Source organism: Centruroides sculpturatus, unplaced genomic scaffold (assembly GCF_000671375.1).
Source record: "Centruroides sculpturatus isolate CEXI.00-Female unplaced genomic scaffold, Cexi_2.0 scaffold49, whole genome shotgun sequence".
Taxonomy (NCBI): domain Eukaryota; kingdom Metazoa; phylum Arthropoda; class Arachnida; order Scorpiones; family Buthidae; genus Centruroides; species Centruroides sculpturatus.
The window spans coordinates 533,001-548,462 of NW_019384317.1; the positions used below are offsets into that span (position 1 = coordinate 533,001).

At 27.5% G+C, this 15,462-nt stretch overlaps 1 protein-coding gene across 1 annotated transcript in view; it reads right to left on the bottom strand.

Moving 5' to 3' along the window:
* LOC111623693 (RAB6A-GEF complex partner protein 1-like) overlaps positions 1 to 15,462 on the bottom strand; it is a 114,058-nt gene that overhangs the window by 46,761 nt on the left and 51,835 nt on the right. The window contains exons 7-12 of the mRNA XM_023366357.1: positions 15,209 to 15,300; positions 9,406 to 9,494; positions 7,183 to 7,327; positions 7,065 to 7,110; positions 2,807 to 2,972; positions 2,132 to 2,239 (exon numbers count right to left, since the gene is read on the bottom strand). Of these exons, the coding sequence (XP_023222125.1) occupies positions 2,132 to 2,239; positions 2,807 to 2,972; positions 7,065 to 7,110; positions 7,183 to 7,327; positions 9,406 to 9,494; positions 15,209 to 15,300 (646 nt within the window). The remainder of the gene's footprint in view (positions 1 to 2,131; positions 2,240 to 2,806; positions 2,973 to 7,064; positions 7,111 to 7,182; positions 7,328 to 9,405; positions 9,495 to 15,208; positions 15,301 to 15,462) is intronic.

Genomic DNA, 15,462 nt, shown 5'->3' on the forward strand with positions numbered 1-15,462 from the left:
CGTTCTTTATGAATCAATTTTGTAGGAATTGCAGTTTACGGACTACGGCTGTTTGAAAGGTTTTCTTCCATAAAATTAATCGATTCTAGACTAATTTGACTCAACATTTCCAAAATGCGTATAATTTTTTGGGAATAATACATATAAACTATGCTATAAACAAAAAATTGTAGGATTACTTACTGAGTGTGCACTGTTCGACTACGCCATTGCTTAAGCTTGTTTTCGTCGTGGAGATTGTTATCGAATGGCGCTCGCGTGCTTCCTGATAAATTATATTTTTGCGAAAAATTTGATGAACTTTCGAGACATCATTAATATAAATATAATTTTTATGGACGTTAAATAATAAATGGTTTTTAGTAGGTCTGCTGCTTGTTTAAACTCAATGGTTTGTGCAATCCTGTCGCGACACAAGTCGGCGATGACGTTTTACTGAATTATAGGAGTTTTTTAGCATGTTTGTATGAATACTGTCGCAATTTTTTCGCCATGATATAGGAATCCAAACTATAGGAACCCGTGTTATAGGGGGTCGACTGTATCTATGTAATAGCTAATGTCTGACAGAAAAAAAAAAATGTTTATTTTAGATTGCAAAGTGATAAAAATTTATAATCCGAAACCAGTTTTCGTAATCTCTATTTATATTTATATGTCTACATATATCTATATATGCATACAAATATGTATATACTGTATATAATCTGCTCCACACTGAAATCTCTTTTTTTTTATAGAAAAAACTTAATTAGCAATTTAAAACAGTCTGGAAATTTTTGTTCAATTCATAAAAATAAAATTTATTTAAAATTTAGAAATTTAATTTTTGCTTATATGTATATCAATTTTTGAAATATTTAGCTTAAAAAAATTTTATGATAAGGGTAATATAAACATGTTTGGGAGGTTATGTAAAAGTAAAAATATTTCTTTCATTTTGTTTCTGAAAAAGTGTATTTTTAACTTGCAAAAATTTTATTGGAGAATGTTCATAAAAATGACATGCCACTGCCACAAGAAACTTCATCAATTCTGATTTAAGCTAGAAAAACAGAGGTATAAAATACACATAAATGTAGACAAAACAGAAAAAAATATTTTCTATTTTTTACATGTTCAGATAATAAAATTTTAGCAGAAATGCTAATATTTTTAGCATTATATTTTTAGCATTATAGCCTCATATACTTTATTTTTGTTTGAATAAAGCAAGAGGAAGTAAAGCATGTTTTTATTTACTGTTATATAATATTTGGCATTAAGTTCAAACTATAGCGTGTTGAATAAAGTATGTAATATGTAAAAAAAAAAAAAAAGTGCTTTCTGCCAGTAATAATTAAAAATTTTTTCAAATTATTCTTAAACACAAAGTGTAATCAACTTTTGTTGTTGGAATTTTTAAAGTAACACCACTGATAGAGGAGAGGACAGATCCTTCTTTACATATTTTAATGTAAGTTGTAGCCTACAGTTAAAGAGTGATTTATGTTATTGTTTTTAGAAGTTCACTGAAAGTTTAAAAAGAAATTTTGTGCAACAGTTGTTTTTGCAATTGTCTACAATGTGAAACATAGTTAATTCTTAATACTTTTTATATGATTACAGCCAAGTTTATTAATCAAGTACAAACCTAGTAGCCAAATTCATTATCATATCAATAATGACTAATTTTGCATATTCTATACATACATATATATACAGTGTATATATATACACACACACTGAAAATAGTCTTATTTTTTTTATCATTTATAAGCAATAAGTCAAATATGTCCATAGGCTAAATTTGGCCCTGGAGGTAATAATCACTAGTCCTAAGTTATACATTTGACAATAACTCTAACAGAGTCTAATTCATAAGTTTTATCAATGGTTTTTGATTAATAGGTTAGACTCTAGTAGAAAGCTTATTTCTGAAACCAAATGTTAAGAAAGCTGGCCATGACTTAAGATTTTCTTTCTGTAATTGGCAGTATGATCAATAATTTAAATAAATACTGTATATATAAATTGTTTTCTTTGCCACAATACAATATGAATATTTATAATTTATTTTAAATATAATTTATACATATATATATATTTCAATCAAATATTTTAAATACTTAAAATAATGTTTTATAATTACCTATTTCAGTTCTTAATGATGTCAGTATTGCAGAGACAACACAGGCAGGATGAACAACTAAATTTGAAACATCTAACTCGTGTAGACGAACAATATGCAAAGTTGAATCTAAAATAATATTTTAATGTATATGACATATTTATCATATTTCTAAATAATTTTGTATAAAATGTTATAATTCAATTTATTTAATTCAAATGTACTCAGTGATAAATAAACTATTTTTGTTAAAAAAGAAAATCCAATTTAATTCATACAATTTTTATTCTCTGTAATTCTTAGTAATTACTTTTAAATAGAATTTCTTATTATATATGTAGAAATAGTGATAGAAATAAAAAACAAGAAATGACAATAATCTTCCAGCATTCATAACTGTCTTGGTAGAATGATAAATGTTTGTCTTTTGTCCCTTTCCGCCATCACCAACAGTCGTCTTCCCTCACTTCTCCCCTTACTCGTCCCTCTCTCTTGTTCTCCTCATCTCCCCCACAACCCTTGTAAGTTTATTGTTTTAAAGGTTTAGGAATGTTACTTGTTTAAACCCCACATATATATTATTTGGTAATATCTAAGAAATAATCATTTTTATATTTCTTTCAATTACAATTTATAATTTCAAGATTAATTACCAACAACAAGAAAAATGTAAATAGATTCTATTTTATTACTTACTGGAAGATGAATCTTTTTTTTGTAAATGATATAATGTCAGATGAGAATCTGCACAAAAACTAAGTAGACGATCACCAAGAACAGATAACTGAAGAACCTGTGTTGATACTTTGATAACTCTAACAAACTGATTATCTAATTTTGTTTCTTCAGGATACAAACGAATCTGAAAAATAAAAGTTTACATAACATAATAACTGATTAACTAACATTTCATATTCATCAAAATAATTTTATATTTAATGATATATTATTTATAATTTCCATTGATTTTATGATAAAATCAATGAAAATTATTTTGTTAAATAAAGAAATTATAAAATTTGTCAAAATATAAATAATTGAAAATTTTGAAATAATTTTAGAAATGAATAAAAATTTTTAGATATAATGATAATGGAAAATGCAAACAATTCTCAAATGTAACCTTTGTCTCAATATAATATTATGTTATACTGTATTTTTGCAGAATGATCAGCATGTCATGTATAAATGAGGGAGACCAGCAGATTACTGGCATGCCAGTTAAACTGACTAAAAAAACTAATCAAATGTAACAAAACTAATTGTTAAACAAATGTTAAAAAATTCTTCAGAGTACAATATAATATTCTAATTTGACTGACTTAAAATCAGGTAGAGAGTTTTCAATTACAAGACAATAAAAAAATAGCCAGTGTGGGCTACACTGACCATTTATCCCAACCTTAAAAATAACACCTTCTTCTCAAATTTCACACAAAGGTAAGTTGAGATAATTTAGGGCCAGTTTCTTAAATTTAACATGTTTAATTAAATTTATTAAATATCAATGGCATTATCATAAAATAAACATAAAAAAAAGCACTTTTGGAATTCCACAAGTTTTTATGTCATTAGAAAGAAGACAAAATAAAGAAATTAAATGTATAATTACAGTTTTTGACGCAATGCTGACAGTTTCACAATTTTAGAAAAAAAGTCACATTCATTTTTACATTACATAANCTCGTATCTATTGGATATCTAAACAAAAAGTATTTCCAGTCAAACTAGTCCTTATCTTATATTGGTGTACTTTTAAATAATGCAAATGTTATATCATATCTGTATGTTTACAATATCTGAATGAAAATAGTAAATTAATGAAAAATGTTGATTTTCAATATTTTATTCTAGTGGCACATAATGATATTAAAATAATATTTTACTAATATCAACTGTATACTGAGAAAATAGCATAAGAATTTTTCTTTATAGCTGTATTTAGTTACTCATATTATTTGTTGTTATTTCCATTATCCCAAGTTTTACAGTTTAAATCTCAACATCTATCTCAATGCTTCTTGTTTTATTAGTCAATTTCTACAATCTTATTGGATTTTCATTCCATAAAGATATCAATTACAAACAAGAGCTTTAATAAATTAATATTTATCATTATCATCATCATTGTGAGTACAATATTGTAAAATTTGATAAATTTCACAAGCTTTAGCTGCTTTTGAAATTTAATTATGGCTTTAAAAATTAAGTTAATTCCAAATTTATAAAATTTCAAAAGCTTTTATTTAAAATATTTTCATAAAATAAAATTAATTTTCAAAATATTTTCATAAATTATAAATAATGATGATAAAAGACAATTAGAGTAGTGATGATATGATCATAAAAATGGAGAAAAAATGAATGACATAAAAACAATTTATAAATTATATAGTAAAACTAAACTACTAAAAACTATAAAAATCTTATGCCACAAATAGTGATTCAGATGGTCCAGAATAGAGAGCAGACTTGAATGCAGATCATCTTAAATTGATATATAAATGAATACATGTAAAGTATAATTTTTCATCTTCAAGAAAATATACCTGTTATTCTCTACATACAGACAACATACTAATGCAAATAAATCATGATGATTTTGCATTATAAGTCACATCATATACATAAAAAAAAATAATAATAAAGAATAAAAAATATATATAAGTTTTGGCTTTTTTAGAATTTAGTAACAAGTCAAAAGAGTTATAAGCATTTAACTGCTATTTCAGTTTTTTAAATTTTTACCTTTTGCACCCATTTTTGGGCAGCTCAAATTGATTATTCATATAAAATGTTTCAATATTTTCTCAATTCTTTAATTTTTGATAAAATATTGGATAACAAAAAGTAAGCTTTCACGATTTCTGCTTTTTTTTTTTTTTTAAACTTTCCATTACCTACTTTATTTTAAATTTATTTTTCCAAAGAAAATCTTGCTAAGCTTTTATGACTAATCTTTGTGCAAGAGATATAGTAAGCACTGTAAAGGACATTTAAGTTATACATTACCTGTCACTAAATGATTTTTAAAAGTACCACAATATTAAAAAAAGAAATAAAAACAAATCATCATAAGTTACCAAAATGCATACAATCTCTGTGCCAGAATGATAAAACAAGTTAAAACAGTAACCCAATTGCAATTTTTTGTTCAATCCTAGTCATAATCATAAAATGAATCAGTTATGGTTCATTTTTTTGCAAGTAAAGAGATTCATGCTTTAAAAGAACAAAGACTGAAATTAATCTTTTACGAGGGCTGTTCGGAAAATTCGCGGCCTCAAATAAAACAACAAACAAAATGTTAAAACTTTTTTTATTTTTCAATGTAGTCTCTTTTGTTAGCAATGCACTTGTTCCAGCGATGTTCTAGCTTTTTTATGCCATCACAATAGGTCGATTTGTCAAGGTGTTCAAAATACTCGTTCACTTCAGAGATGATTTCGTCATTTGAGTGGAATCTTTTTCCAGCCAAGAATTTTTTTAGGTTTGGAAAAAGGTGGAAGTCACTGGGGGCCAAATCAGGTGAGTACGGTGGATGTGGAACTAATTAGAAGCGAAGTTCGTTTATCTTTTGTTCAGTGATTCTGGAGGAATGTGCAGGTGCATTATCTTGGTGGAACAGAACCTTTTTCTTCTTCAAGTGTGGCCTTTTTTCTTCGATTTCTTTCTTCAATTTTTCCAAAAGTTCACAGTAATAGACAGAATTAATGGTCTTTCCTCTTTCTAGGTAGTCAATAAAGATGATGCCTTAGCATCCCAAAAACCCGAGGCCATCACTTTCCCCACTGATGGAACTGTCTTCGCCTTCTTTGGTGGTGGCAAACTGTGGTGTTTCCATTGCTTCTACTGTTCTTTTGTTTCAGGAGTGTAGTTATGGATCCACGTTTTGTCAGTAGTCACAAACCGACGCAAGAAATCCTGTGGGTTTTTCTGGTAGAAGTCCAAACACTCCTTTGACATCAAAGTGCGAACACGTTTTTGCTCGGCGGTCAGCAGACGCGGCACCCACCTTGCTGAGACCTTCATCATACCCAAATTTTCGGTTAGGATGTGGGGCACTCGGTCGACAGAGATGCCTATTGTCTCAGCTATCTCACGCGTTTTCAAATGGCAATCTGCTAATACCAAATCGTGAACTTTGTCGATATTTTCTTCAGTGACAGCAGTTGACGGCCGTTCACTGCGAGGGTCATCTTCCACACTCCACTCTCTCTGCCAGATTTAAAAAGGGCTGTCCATTTTTTTCACAGTGGTGTACGAAGGAGCAGACTCTCCCAAAACTTCATCCATGTCAGCTTTGATTTGAGATGGGGTCAACCCTTTTTTCGTCAGGTATTTTATGACCGCACGAGTCTCCGTCTTCTCCATTTTTGACAAAGCATGTGCACANAGCTTGTTTTCTTCGCGAAGCAGCACAACTAACCACGGCAGATCTCTGATAACTTATTTTTCTGCGAAAACTTTGTTGAACTTCAAAGACATCATTAATATAAATAATTTTAATCGTCGTTGAATAAAAAATGTTTCTTTCGCAAGAAATGTATAAAAATACAGTACTGTATTAGACTTTCGGTACTTAATTTACATACTGCACAGACGATAGTTCGTTCTAAACGCTATGTTGCGTAGCGCCAGGCAGCAAAAAATATATATATATATATAAAAAAATAAGTTTTAGATCATGTTAAGAAAAAATTTTCCTGTGGGGGACCCACAAGAAAATTCTTTTTCAGAAAAATCAGTTCATTTTAAACAGATCTTCATGTTAAATGTATCTAGTATGAAAATATTAATAAAAAGTATTTTAATCCATATTGAATTTAATGAAGAATTGGGAAATGCTTTGTGGTAACCATAATTCTTGCTAAGCATGTTCACATTAACAAGTTTGACTGTATACATTTTTAACAATAACTAATCATATTAAAATTTAAGTAAAATAACTTACCAGAGAACTGATTCTGAAAGGATTATTCTTTAGACTTTCTACAGAACTAAAATGAAAAAATGTTTGACTTTTAATCAGAAAGATATATCTTCAAGAGATTTTAGTATAATAATTTTACCCATAGTCCCATCCCAATGTGCACATTAGTAAAGATCCAAACACACTCCAAACTGCTAAGCCACCTTTTTCCCAAGCCATAGCTAATGCCATCCCATCAGGACTCCATTTAAGGTAAGTAACTGCACCTGCTGCTGTAGTAGAATCTAAAATATTCAATTCAATTAAAATTGTTTACATATAATACTTTTATACATTTATTAGTTCTGATTTTATTTAAATATAAAAATACTAATGAATTTAATGAATGAATGATATTTATCAAACTCAAATAAATAAGATTATTATAAATACAATAAAAATTTATTGACAATATGGAAAAATCTACAGAAAATTAATTTTAACATAAACTTATTTTAGAATATTTATTTAATCATACTTAAATATTTATTCTTCCATATAATTCAATTAAGTTATAAATAACTATCAGAACAATTTGGAATAATTATTGAAATAATTAACCTGTGAATTTTGAAATGAATAATTTATTCAAACAGAATTAGCTTAATTTTTTGACTTTATTATTTATTTTAGTTAGAAATTTTAATTAATATTATATTATACAATTATACAAAACAATAGATATATTTGCATTTTTAAATGAACTTTCAGATTTAAAAAATTATAATATATTTTTATCTGTAACCTGTACAAATTTGATCATTCAATTCTAGAAATTACAAAAAGAATTTAATTATGAAATCAACTTATAAAAATTATTTGTGAAGGACAATTTACTTTTCTAAGATTTGTCACAAACTTTTCTAATTTGATTATTTTTGAACTTATTATGATATGAGATATTATAAATGTCTAGGAAAATAATCCATCTTCAAAATCTATACTATTTCAATATTCATAAATTATAAATGTTGCTAACAAATCTAATAAAAAGATACATTTAAATTTTTAAAACTTCTTCTAAAAAAACAAAGATTTTTGCCAAAACTTTCATAGCACCTCATATCATTAAAATGAATAATTTATATAATGAATGTATTCAAAAATTTGCAATTTACTCATAACTGTCCATCTCTTTATTATGCTCCACCAGTTATTTTTGATTTTATAATATCTTATAGTTTTAATTATTATCCTCTCTATCTGTATGTATATTTTTATTACTCCACTCTACAGAGAATTTCCTAATATTTATTATTGAATAAAAAGTTGTACATAACAATTAAAAGTAGTACAATATAATTNACTCCTCAGTGCCGAGAGAAAATACTGTAGATAAGCCATTTCCAACTACCTCAAATATGTAAGCATCTTCCCGTTCTAATAAACGATTTTCACTATAAAATACTTGTCATCTTTGTCTTCTCCGCCATCACCAACGTACGAATGGACCCTAGACCATCACCGACACACGATTAACTGATTTTCCCTAAAAGTCGGCAAGCTTACAAATTTGACACAAAAAGCCGTTAAGTTCGTTATCCAAGACAAAATTTTTTCAAAATAATAGTTCGTTAACCGATTTGGTCGTTAACCAGGACGTTCGTTAACCGGGGTTCCACTGTATAATATAATTTTTGCACAATAAAATATAAGTTATTTCAATAAATTGTGTGTAAACACTATCCTTTTATCAACCGCAATACAATTTTATGCTACCAATCCATGCAATATGGTATATCATTATTTAATAAATTAATATAAAACTGAAAGTTATTAATTGAATGTTGCTATAAATTCTTGATGACTGTAGTATATATTAGATTTGTAATCAAGTATAAAAGTCATTCTTAAAATGTATATTGATTATTCTTCTATGACTATATATGAAATAAAATATTTTGTGGCATCAATTCATGCCAAGGATTAATACATTTATAGTTTCTGAAAAATCTGTGATGAAAAACAACAATTTCCTAAAATTTTAATCAAAATTTTATTTGACTTTGTGGAAGTATGTCTAATTAAACTGAAAAATTAACTTATAGTAGATCGAAAATCCTGAAATTTTTTCATCTGTTTATCATATACAATTTCAAAATTCTTATTTAGTTTTATATCTTGAAAGACTTTTCCTAATTAACAATTTTTAATATCATCTTGTACTTTGATAATTAGGTTTGGGTTCAAAAAAAGTTCAATTTAGAAAATATCATTTGAATTCTATAACAACAACACTAAAACATTTTACATAAAGTATATTCTAAATCAACTTAATTTTAAAATATAAAATTCAATTTCTTCTATAATTTAATCAAATTACCTGGAAAATCTTTTGGAGATAAAACAAGTTTATGAGTTAAAACTAATGCACCCGTTAAATCATCAAAGCAATAAACAGCACCATCTGCACTATAAACAAAACAAAAATATTGTTTCTATTATAAAGATTATAAACTGTTAATCTATTTTTCAAATTATTATAACTAAATTTCACAACTTTACTAATTTATTATATAAATCACACTATAAAATAATTCTTTCAACTAAACCTTGAATATTTTTAAGCTGTTAAAAACATCATAAAATCAACTTTTAAGTTTAAAATTTGTAATAAAAAGTTATATGGTATAATATTTAGATACATGCATTCTTAACTTTAAAATAAATATCTTTATATTATACCTATAACTATGTTTAAAAGATTTTTTAACTTGATAACTACAATTTTATGTTCATTTATGAAAAATTTCAATCCATCAATTATTACTGTTTAAATCATTACTGCTTCTTTCTTAGAGAGAGTGGTGCAAAATAAATTATCCAATTTTCTTTGTTATAAATCTCAAAATAAATTTTTTATTTGGAAGCATAAAATGTTTTCATATTGCATGTGGAAGATGGAGGTTAGTGCTTGAGGAAACACATGCCTTACAACAATATACATCCAATCCTATAGTAAGCTTTTTAAGTTTTGATCTCACCAAAAAAATTATAGATACTTAATCAACTTAGTAATCATTGCTGCAGCCTATAACTTTATTGTGCTTTCTTAACTAATCTGCTTATTTTAAGTTTATTAGCTGATACACTGCTAACCCTAACAGGATACCCAACAAATCATCTAAATTACTTTCCACTCAAGAGGTCTTCATTCTCAGTCAGGATAACTGAAATAAACATTTTTAGAGACATTAGTATGATCCTTATTACTTGATCCAATTACAAATAAAAGACTAATAAATCAAACTGAAAGTTACAAGTTAGACATACGATTCACCAAACTCAGAGAAGACTATTCTCACCTCTTAGAAAAGTATGAAACTGCACAAGAAAAACTCATCCAACTCCATTAAAAAGGTATGTTTTACCAAACTAGACTCCAAACATATGTGATTGTCTCAATAGTAAGGAAAACTTCCCCTAGAACTGAAGTTTATCTCTCAAGATATTCTAACTGTGATCTTAAAAATGACTTCAGATGACATGAAAATGCTCTAAAAAGGTGAAGGAACTATTGATAAAATCCTTCAACAATAAAGAAACAACAGTATATGTTGAAAAGTATGTTATTTTAAATAATGGAAACATTAAATTAGAAGTTCTTGATGCCAGAAATGTTCAGAAAATGTCAGAACTAATTACAAATAATATAAATATAAACCTATCCTACAAGGTGGTTCTCCCTAAAAAGTGACTTCTCCTTACTCAGACTTCACAATAATGATGGAAGCCTCTCCAAGATGAAAATCATTAACTACATTTTGTCTCAGAATGATAAAATTAAAACTGCAATTAACAGTGGAGGTATTCTTGAGGTTCTTGTGAAAAATAAACTGGTTAGATATGCAGGAATACTTGTGATCTAGACTCAAAAATATGAGAATTTTGATTCAAGCAATTTTGCCTTTCAGCTTATGTTATTCTATATGGTTTCATCATAGGGACATGTCCTTTGAAAGAAGTACATTGCTGCAAAATTCTTAAGCTAAACAAAAAATCTTTGCTCAAAAATCACAAGAGGTTATAGAACAGTTTCTACAGACCCCCTACTTGTACTGTCAAAATTTGCTCTGTGGTCTCTAGTAAAAAACCAAGAAATGCTAAAGTTCTATTTACAAACCTTCTATGTTAAGAAATTAAATTTAAACTTACTATTAGCCAGTTTACTAAATATGCTGCTTAGAGATGATGGAATTGCTACCAAGAAGCTCCCTACATATAAATGAATGGAAAAAATCTGCAAATCACTGTTGAATCTTCCATCTGCAAAACTGCAAACATTATTATTTATACAGATGGCTAAAAGAAGAAAAAAAAAGGACAACATGGTGAGATCTAGTAAACAATGTATTTACAATAATGAAAACTTCACATTTTTGCATGTTATTCAATATAAATACCCATGTTATACAACTGCTTTTTCAAGCAAACCTCAATGTCATCTATAAGGCAATCTATGAACCTCCAAACTACAATACTGAGCAAACTAGATATTTTTACAAACTCCAGATCAGTTTTAATAAAAATGAAAAATAGGAATACACAGCATAACAAAATCAAAATCATACAACAGCTTCTGGACTTTGCTTCTATTTTTATTCAGCTGCATTCCATTCCTGGTCACATACAAACTGGAAATTAATTAATAGATCAAATCAGCTACTTCTAATAATAACCTGAATATTAAAATATACCATACTCTAGACACTACTTAAACTCATATTTATATCAACAAACTTTGGAGAACTGAAACATTTATTAGAATAACACATATAAAGAAAAAATAACAAGATTTATTCCATTCAGTAGATTAAGCATTGTCTCAACCTAATGATAATCTGAACCACATTACAACCCAAATATTCATACATCATGGAAACTTTCATAGCTACCTGACAAAATATCAGTATAATCCCACTGATACTGATACAATTTTCTGCACATGTAAATCAGAAACAGGAACAATACATCTAATCTACTGTTGTCCAATCAATGCAACAGAAAGATTACTTTTTTGACTGGAACTGCATACCATAAATGTAAATTAGCCTTGTGCCTTATCACATCTTACAGACCCAAATACAGTAGAGCATTGATTATCCGAATGTTAATCAACTGAAACATCTGTTAACCAAAAGCATTCCAGTTGAACTATGTCCTGCTGAATCAAATGCTTTTGATAATGATTAACTTTTAAACTAGATTAACTTTTAAAGTATAATTTTTTTGTTTTTATATTTTTCAATATATTTATTTTATTTGTACAAAATAAAGAAATAATTTTTGACGATACAATAGCCACAATTACAGTAGAACCCCTCTAATCCGTCACCTTTGGGACTGGGGGTGTGGTCGGAATGCAAAAAAGGTCGGATTATCAGAAAAAAAGTAAAATAAACAATCTTCCCCTTTGTCCAGTCTTTGTAGCACTGCTAATTTTTCATTTAATGAAAGAGTAACGTGTTTACGTTTCACTCCTGACATGTTGAAAACACACACAAAACTGTACATGTACACACAATTTAAAACATATACTGTAACGAACACAGAAAAACGCCATGGACAGTGAGTCACCGACGAGTCGGGACAAGTTTCTCGACTCCGACCATGGTCAGATTAACCGGAGTGACAGACTAGCCGAGGGCGGACTAGAGGGGTTCTACTGTATTATTATAAAAATTTTTGTTAGGCTTAACATCAACGAAAATTCAATGTGAAGCTACATGCAACAGAGAAAAATTTAAAGATGGGATATATTAATATACCGTTATCGGGATATACTAATATTCTATATTAATAATGCATTTTTTTGTACATAATCGCTTATCCAAAAAATTGATTTTCCGAACAACCCCAGTCCCCAATTGATTCGGATAATTGTTTGCCCTCATGAGATGAATGGAGATAAGACAAATATTGCAATCAATGTCTGTTACAAAAAGTAGCATTTCAGTGTTTTAGTTAAAAGTTATACAGTTCCCACAAAAAATTTCCATCATGAAATATTCTTTTATGTAATAATTATTTCAATTCTAGTTACATAACATTCAATAATTTTAAAAATACCGTAATCCATATAAAAACACTCTACTGTCTACTGTACATTCCTTATTGTCTTTTATGAAAAAGCTTTTTATAACAGTTCTTAATTAGCCTTTCATGCTATTATAGAGTGTTATTATTTTTTTGTTGATATATTTGTCAACTTATCATCATATTACATTCAATGTGTGTTGCCAGTAATGATAATAATAGTAATAAATATTACATGAAGAATATGGCATCTGACACGTTTACCTTGAGATTGATATGAAGTTGGACCTTTTTTTATAGCATTTTACTATTATATTTTGCAATGTTTATGGTGTTATATTTTCAATATTAAATTCAATACTGTTCTCTAATATCTCCAATATGTACATTTTTAACAAGTGCACTTGTTAAAAATTGAAGTTATCATATTTCCTTCAGTGTTTTTATATGAATTACAGTATTTTTAAAATTACTGAATGTTATGCAACTAGAATTGAAATAATTATTACATAAAAGAATATTTCATGATGGAAACTTTTTGTGGGAACTGTATAACTTTTAACTAAAACACTGAAATGCTACTTTTTGTAACAGACATTGATTGCAATATTTGTCTTATCTCCATTCATCTCATGAGGGCAAACAAGTTAAAACATATTATGAATTTTGAATATGTTTCTAATGCTATTGAGTGTTTTTTGGTGTGATGAAAATACAGAAAACTATTCATTTGGATATTCCTCATAATTTGTTAACTTTGAATCAAATATTAAATATTTAATTTCTTTTTTTGCTGAGTTGTGTTTTTAAGCAAAATCAGCAATAAAATTTTAAAACTAACTTAAATTCAAAATATATTTTTTTAGTATTTTCACAGAAAATAAATTAGATTAGAATCTATTCTAATGACACAAAGATTGGATCAAGGTATAGTTGACAGAGTTGGCCCTTGGGTTGGTTCATCTTAGTGTGCTATAAGGGAGATTGATAAGACAATACATCTGTTTTTCTTAATTTGTAATCAAGAATTTTTAATAAATATAAATATTTAATAGAAGTAATAATGCTGATGTAATTAAGTAAATTAACAACATGCACTTGACCCCTTTTCAAGACAAAAAAAAAAAAAGAAAAAATGAAACCAAAGGGAGTATATGTGTATTCATAAAAAATTCTTTCATCCCTTAAAGATGCAAAAATGCGCAACCCAAGAACCAACTGAAAAAATATTTTTTAAGTAAATTAACAACATGCACTTGACCCCTTTTCAAGACAAAAAAAAAAAGAAAAAATGAAACCAAAGGGAGTATATGTGTATTCATAAAAAATTCTTTCATCCCTTAAAGATGCAAAAATGCGCAACCCAAAAACCAACTCAAAAAATATTTCTTAAGATGTTCAAATTATTATACATGATAAAAATACTATAATATATATTAACTTTGATAAGTCATTTATATATGTATAAATTTAATCATGTAATAACCAAATGTTATTTAAGATTTTCTTATATACCTTATTAATTCATTTTAAAAATATATGCTAAAAACTGTATAAAAATAAGACTTCAGATCAGAAATTAAAAAAAAGTTATAAATGAATAAATAATCTCATTAAAAAGTATACATTGTTATAAATGAAGTGAATCAGTCCCATAACTTGGAAATGACTAAAGATAGGAGAATCAGACTAATTATGTCAAAACAAGCTGCAAGGTGCAAACATGTGCTAAAAGCAGTTGCATCCATTATAATGCTCATCTACCTGCCTTTCTCGACTTATACATTTATGCTTACTTTACCCAATAACAGTGAAAGTAATCAAAAATCGCCCCAGAATAAACATTATTCAGATTTTCATGTATTTTCCAATGGCAATATTCTGATCCCACATACTGTTGGAGTTTGGTGATACGCTCAGATTATAGGATCTTATGGGGAGGTTAGCTGACACACAATCAGCTTCTTTTGGACACATGTAGTATATATATATACTTCACACACACAAAACATAAAATAATATAATATATATCTCTTTGTATTTGTGCCACTTGTAATTTGTATGTAATAGTTCATTTTAGTAATATTTACCTTTTTAATCCATAAGCAATGAGTCGATACCTATGATTAAGAGCTGTACAAGTTACAGTAGATAGTTCTTGAGCCCAAATTCCTACAACTTGCTAAAAATTTGAAAAAATTTTACTTAGTTTATCAATATTATTGATCATTATATAAAAAATTTCAATACAATAATTATAACTATGCTTGAAGTAAATTTTATTTTAATTAACATCAATCTTAAATGCTTAGCAAAGGATCTAAAGAACAAGTTTTTTTTTTTT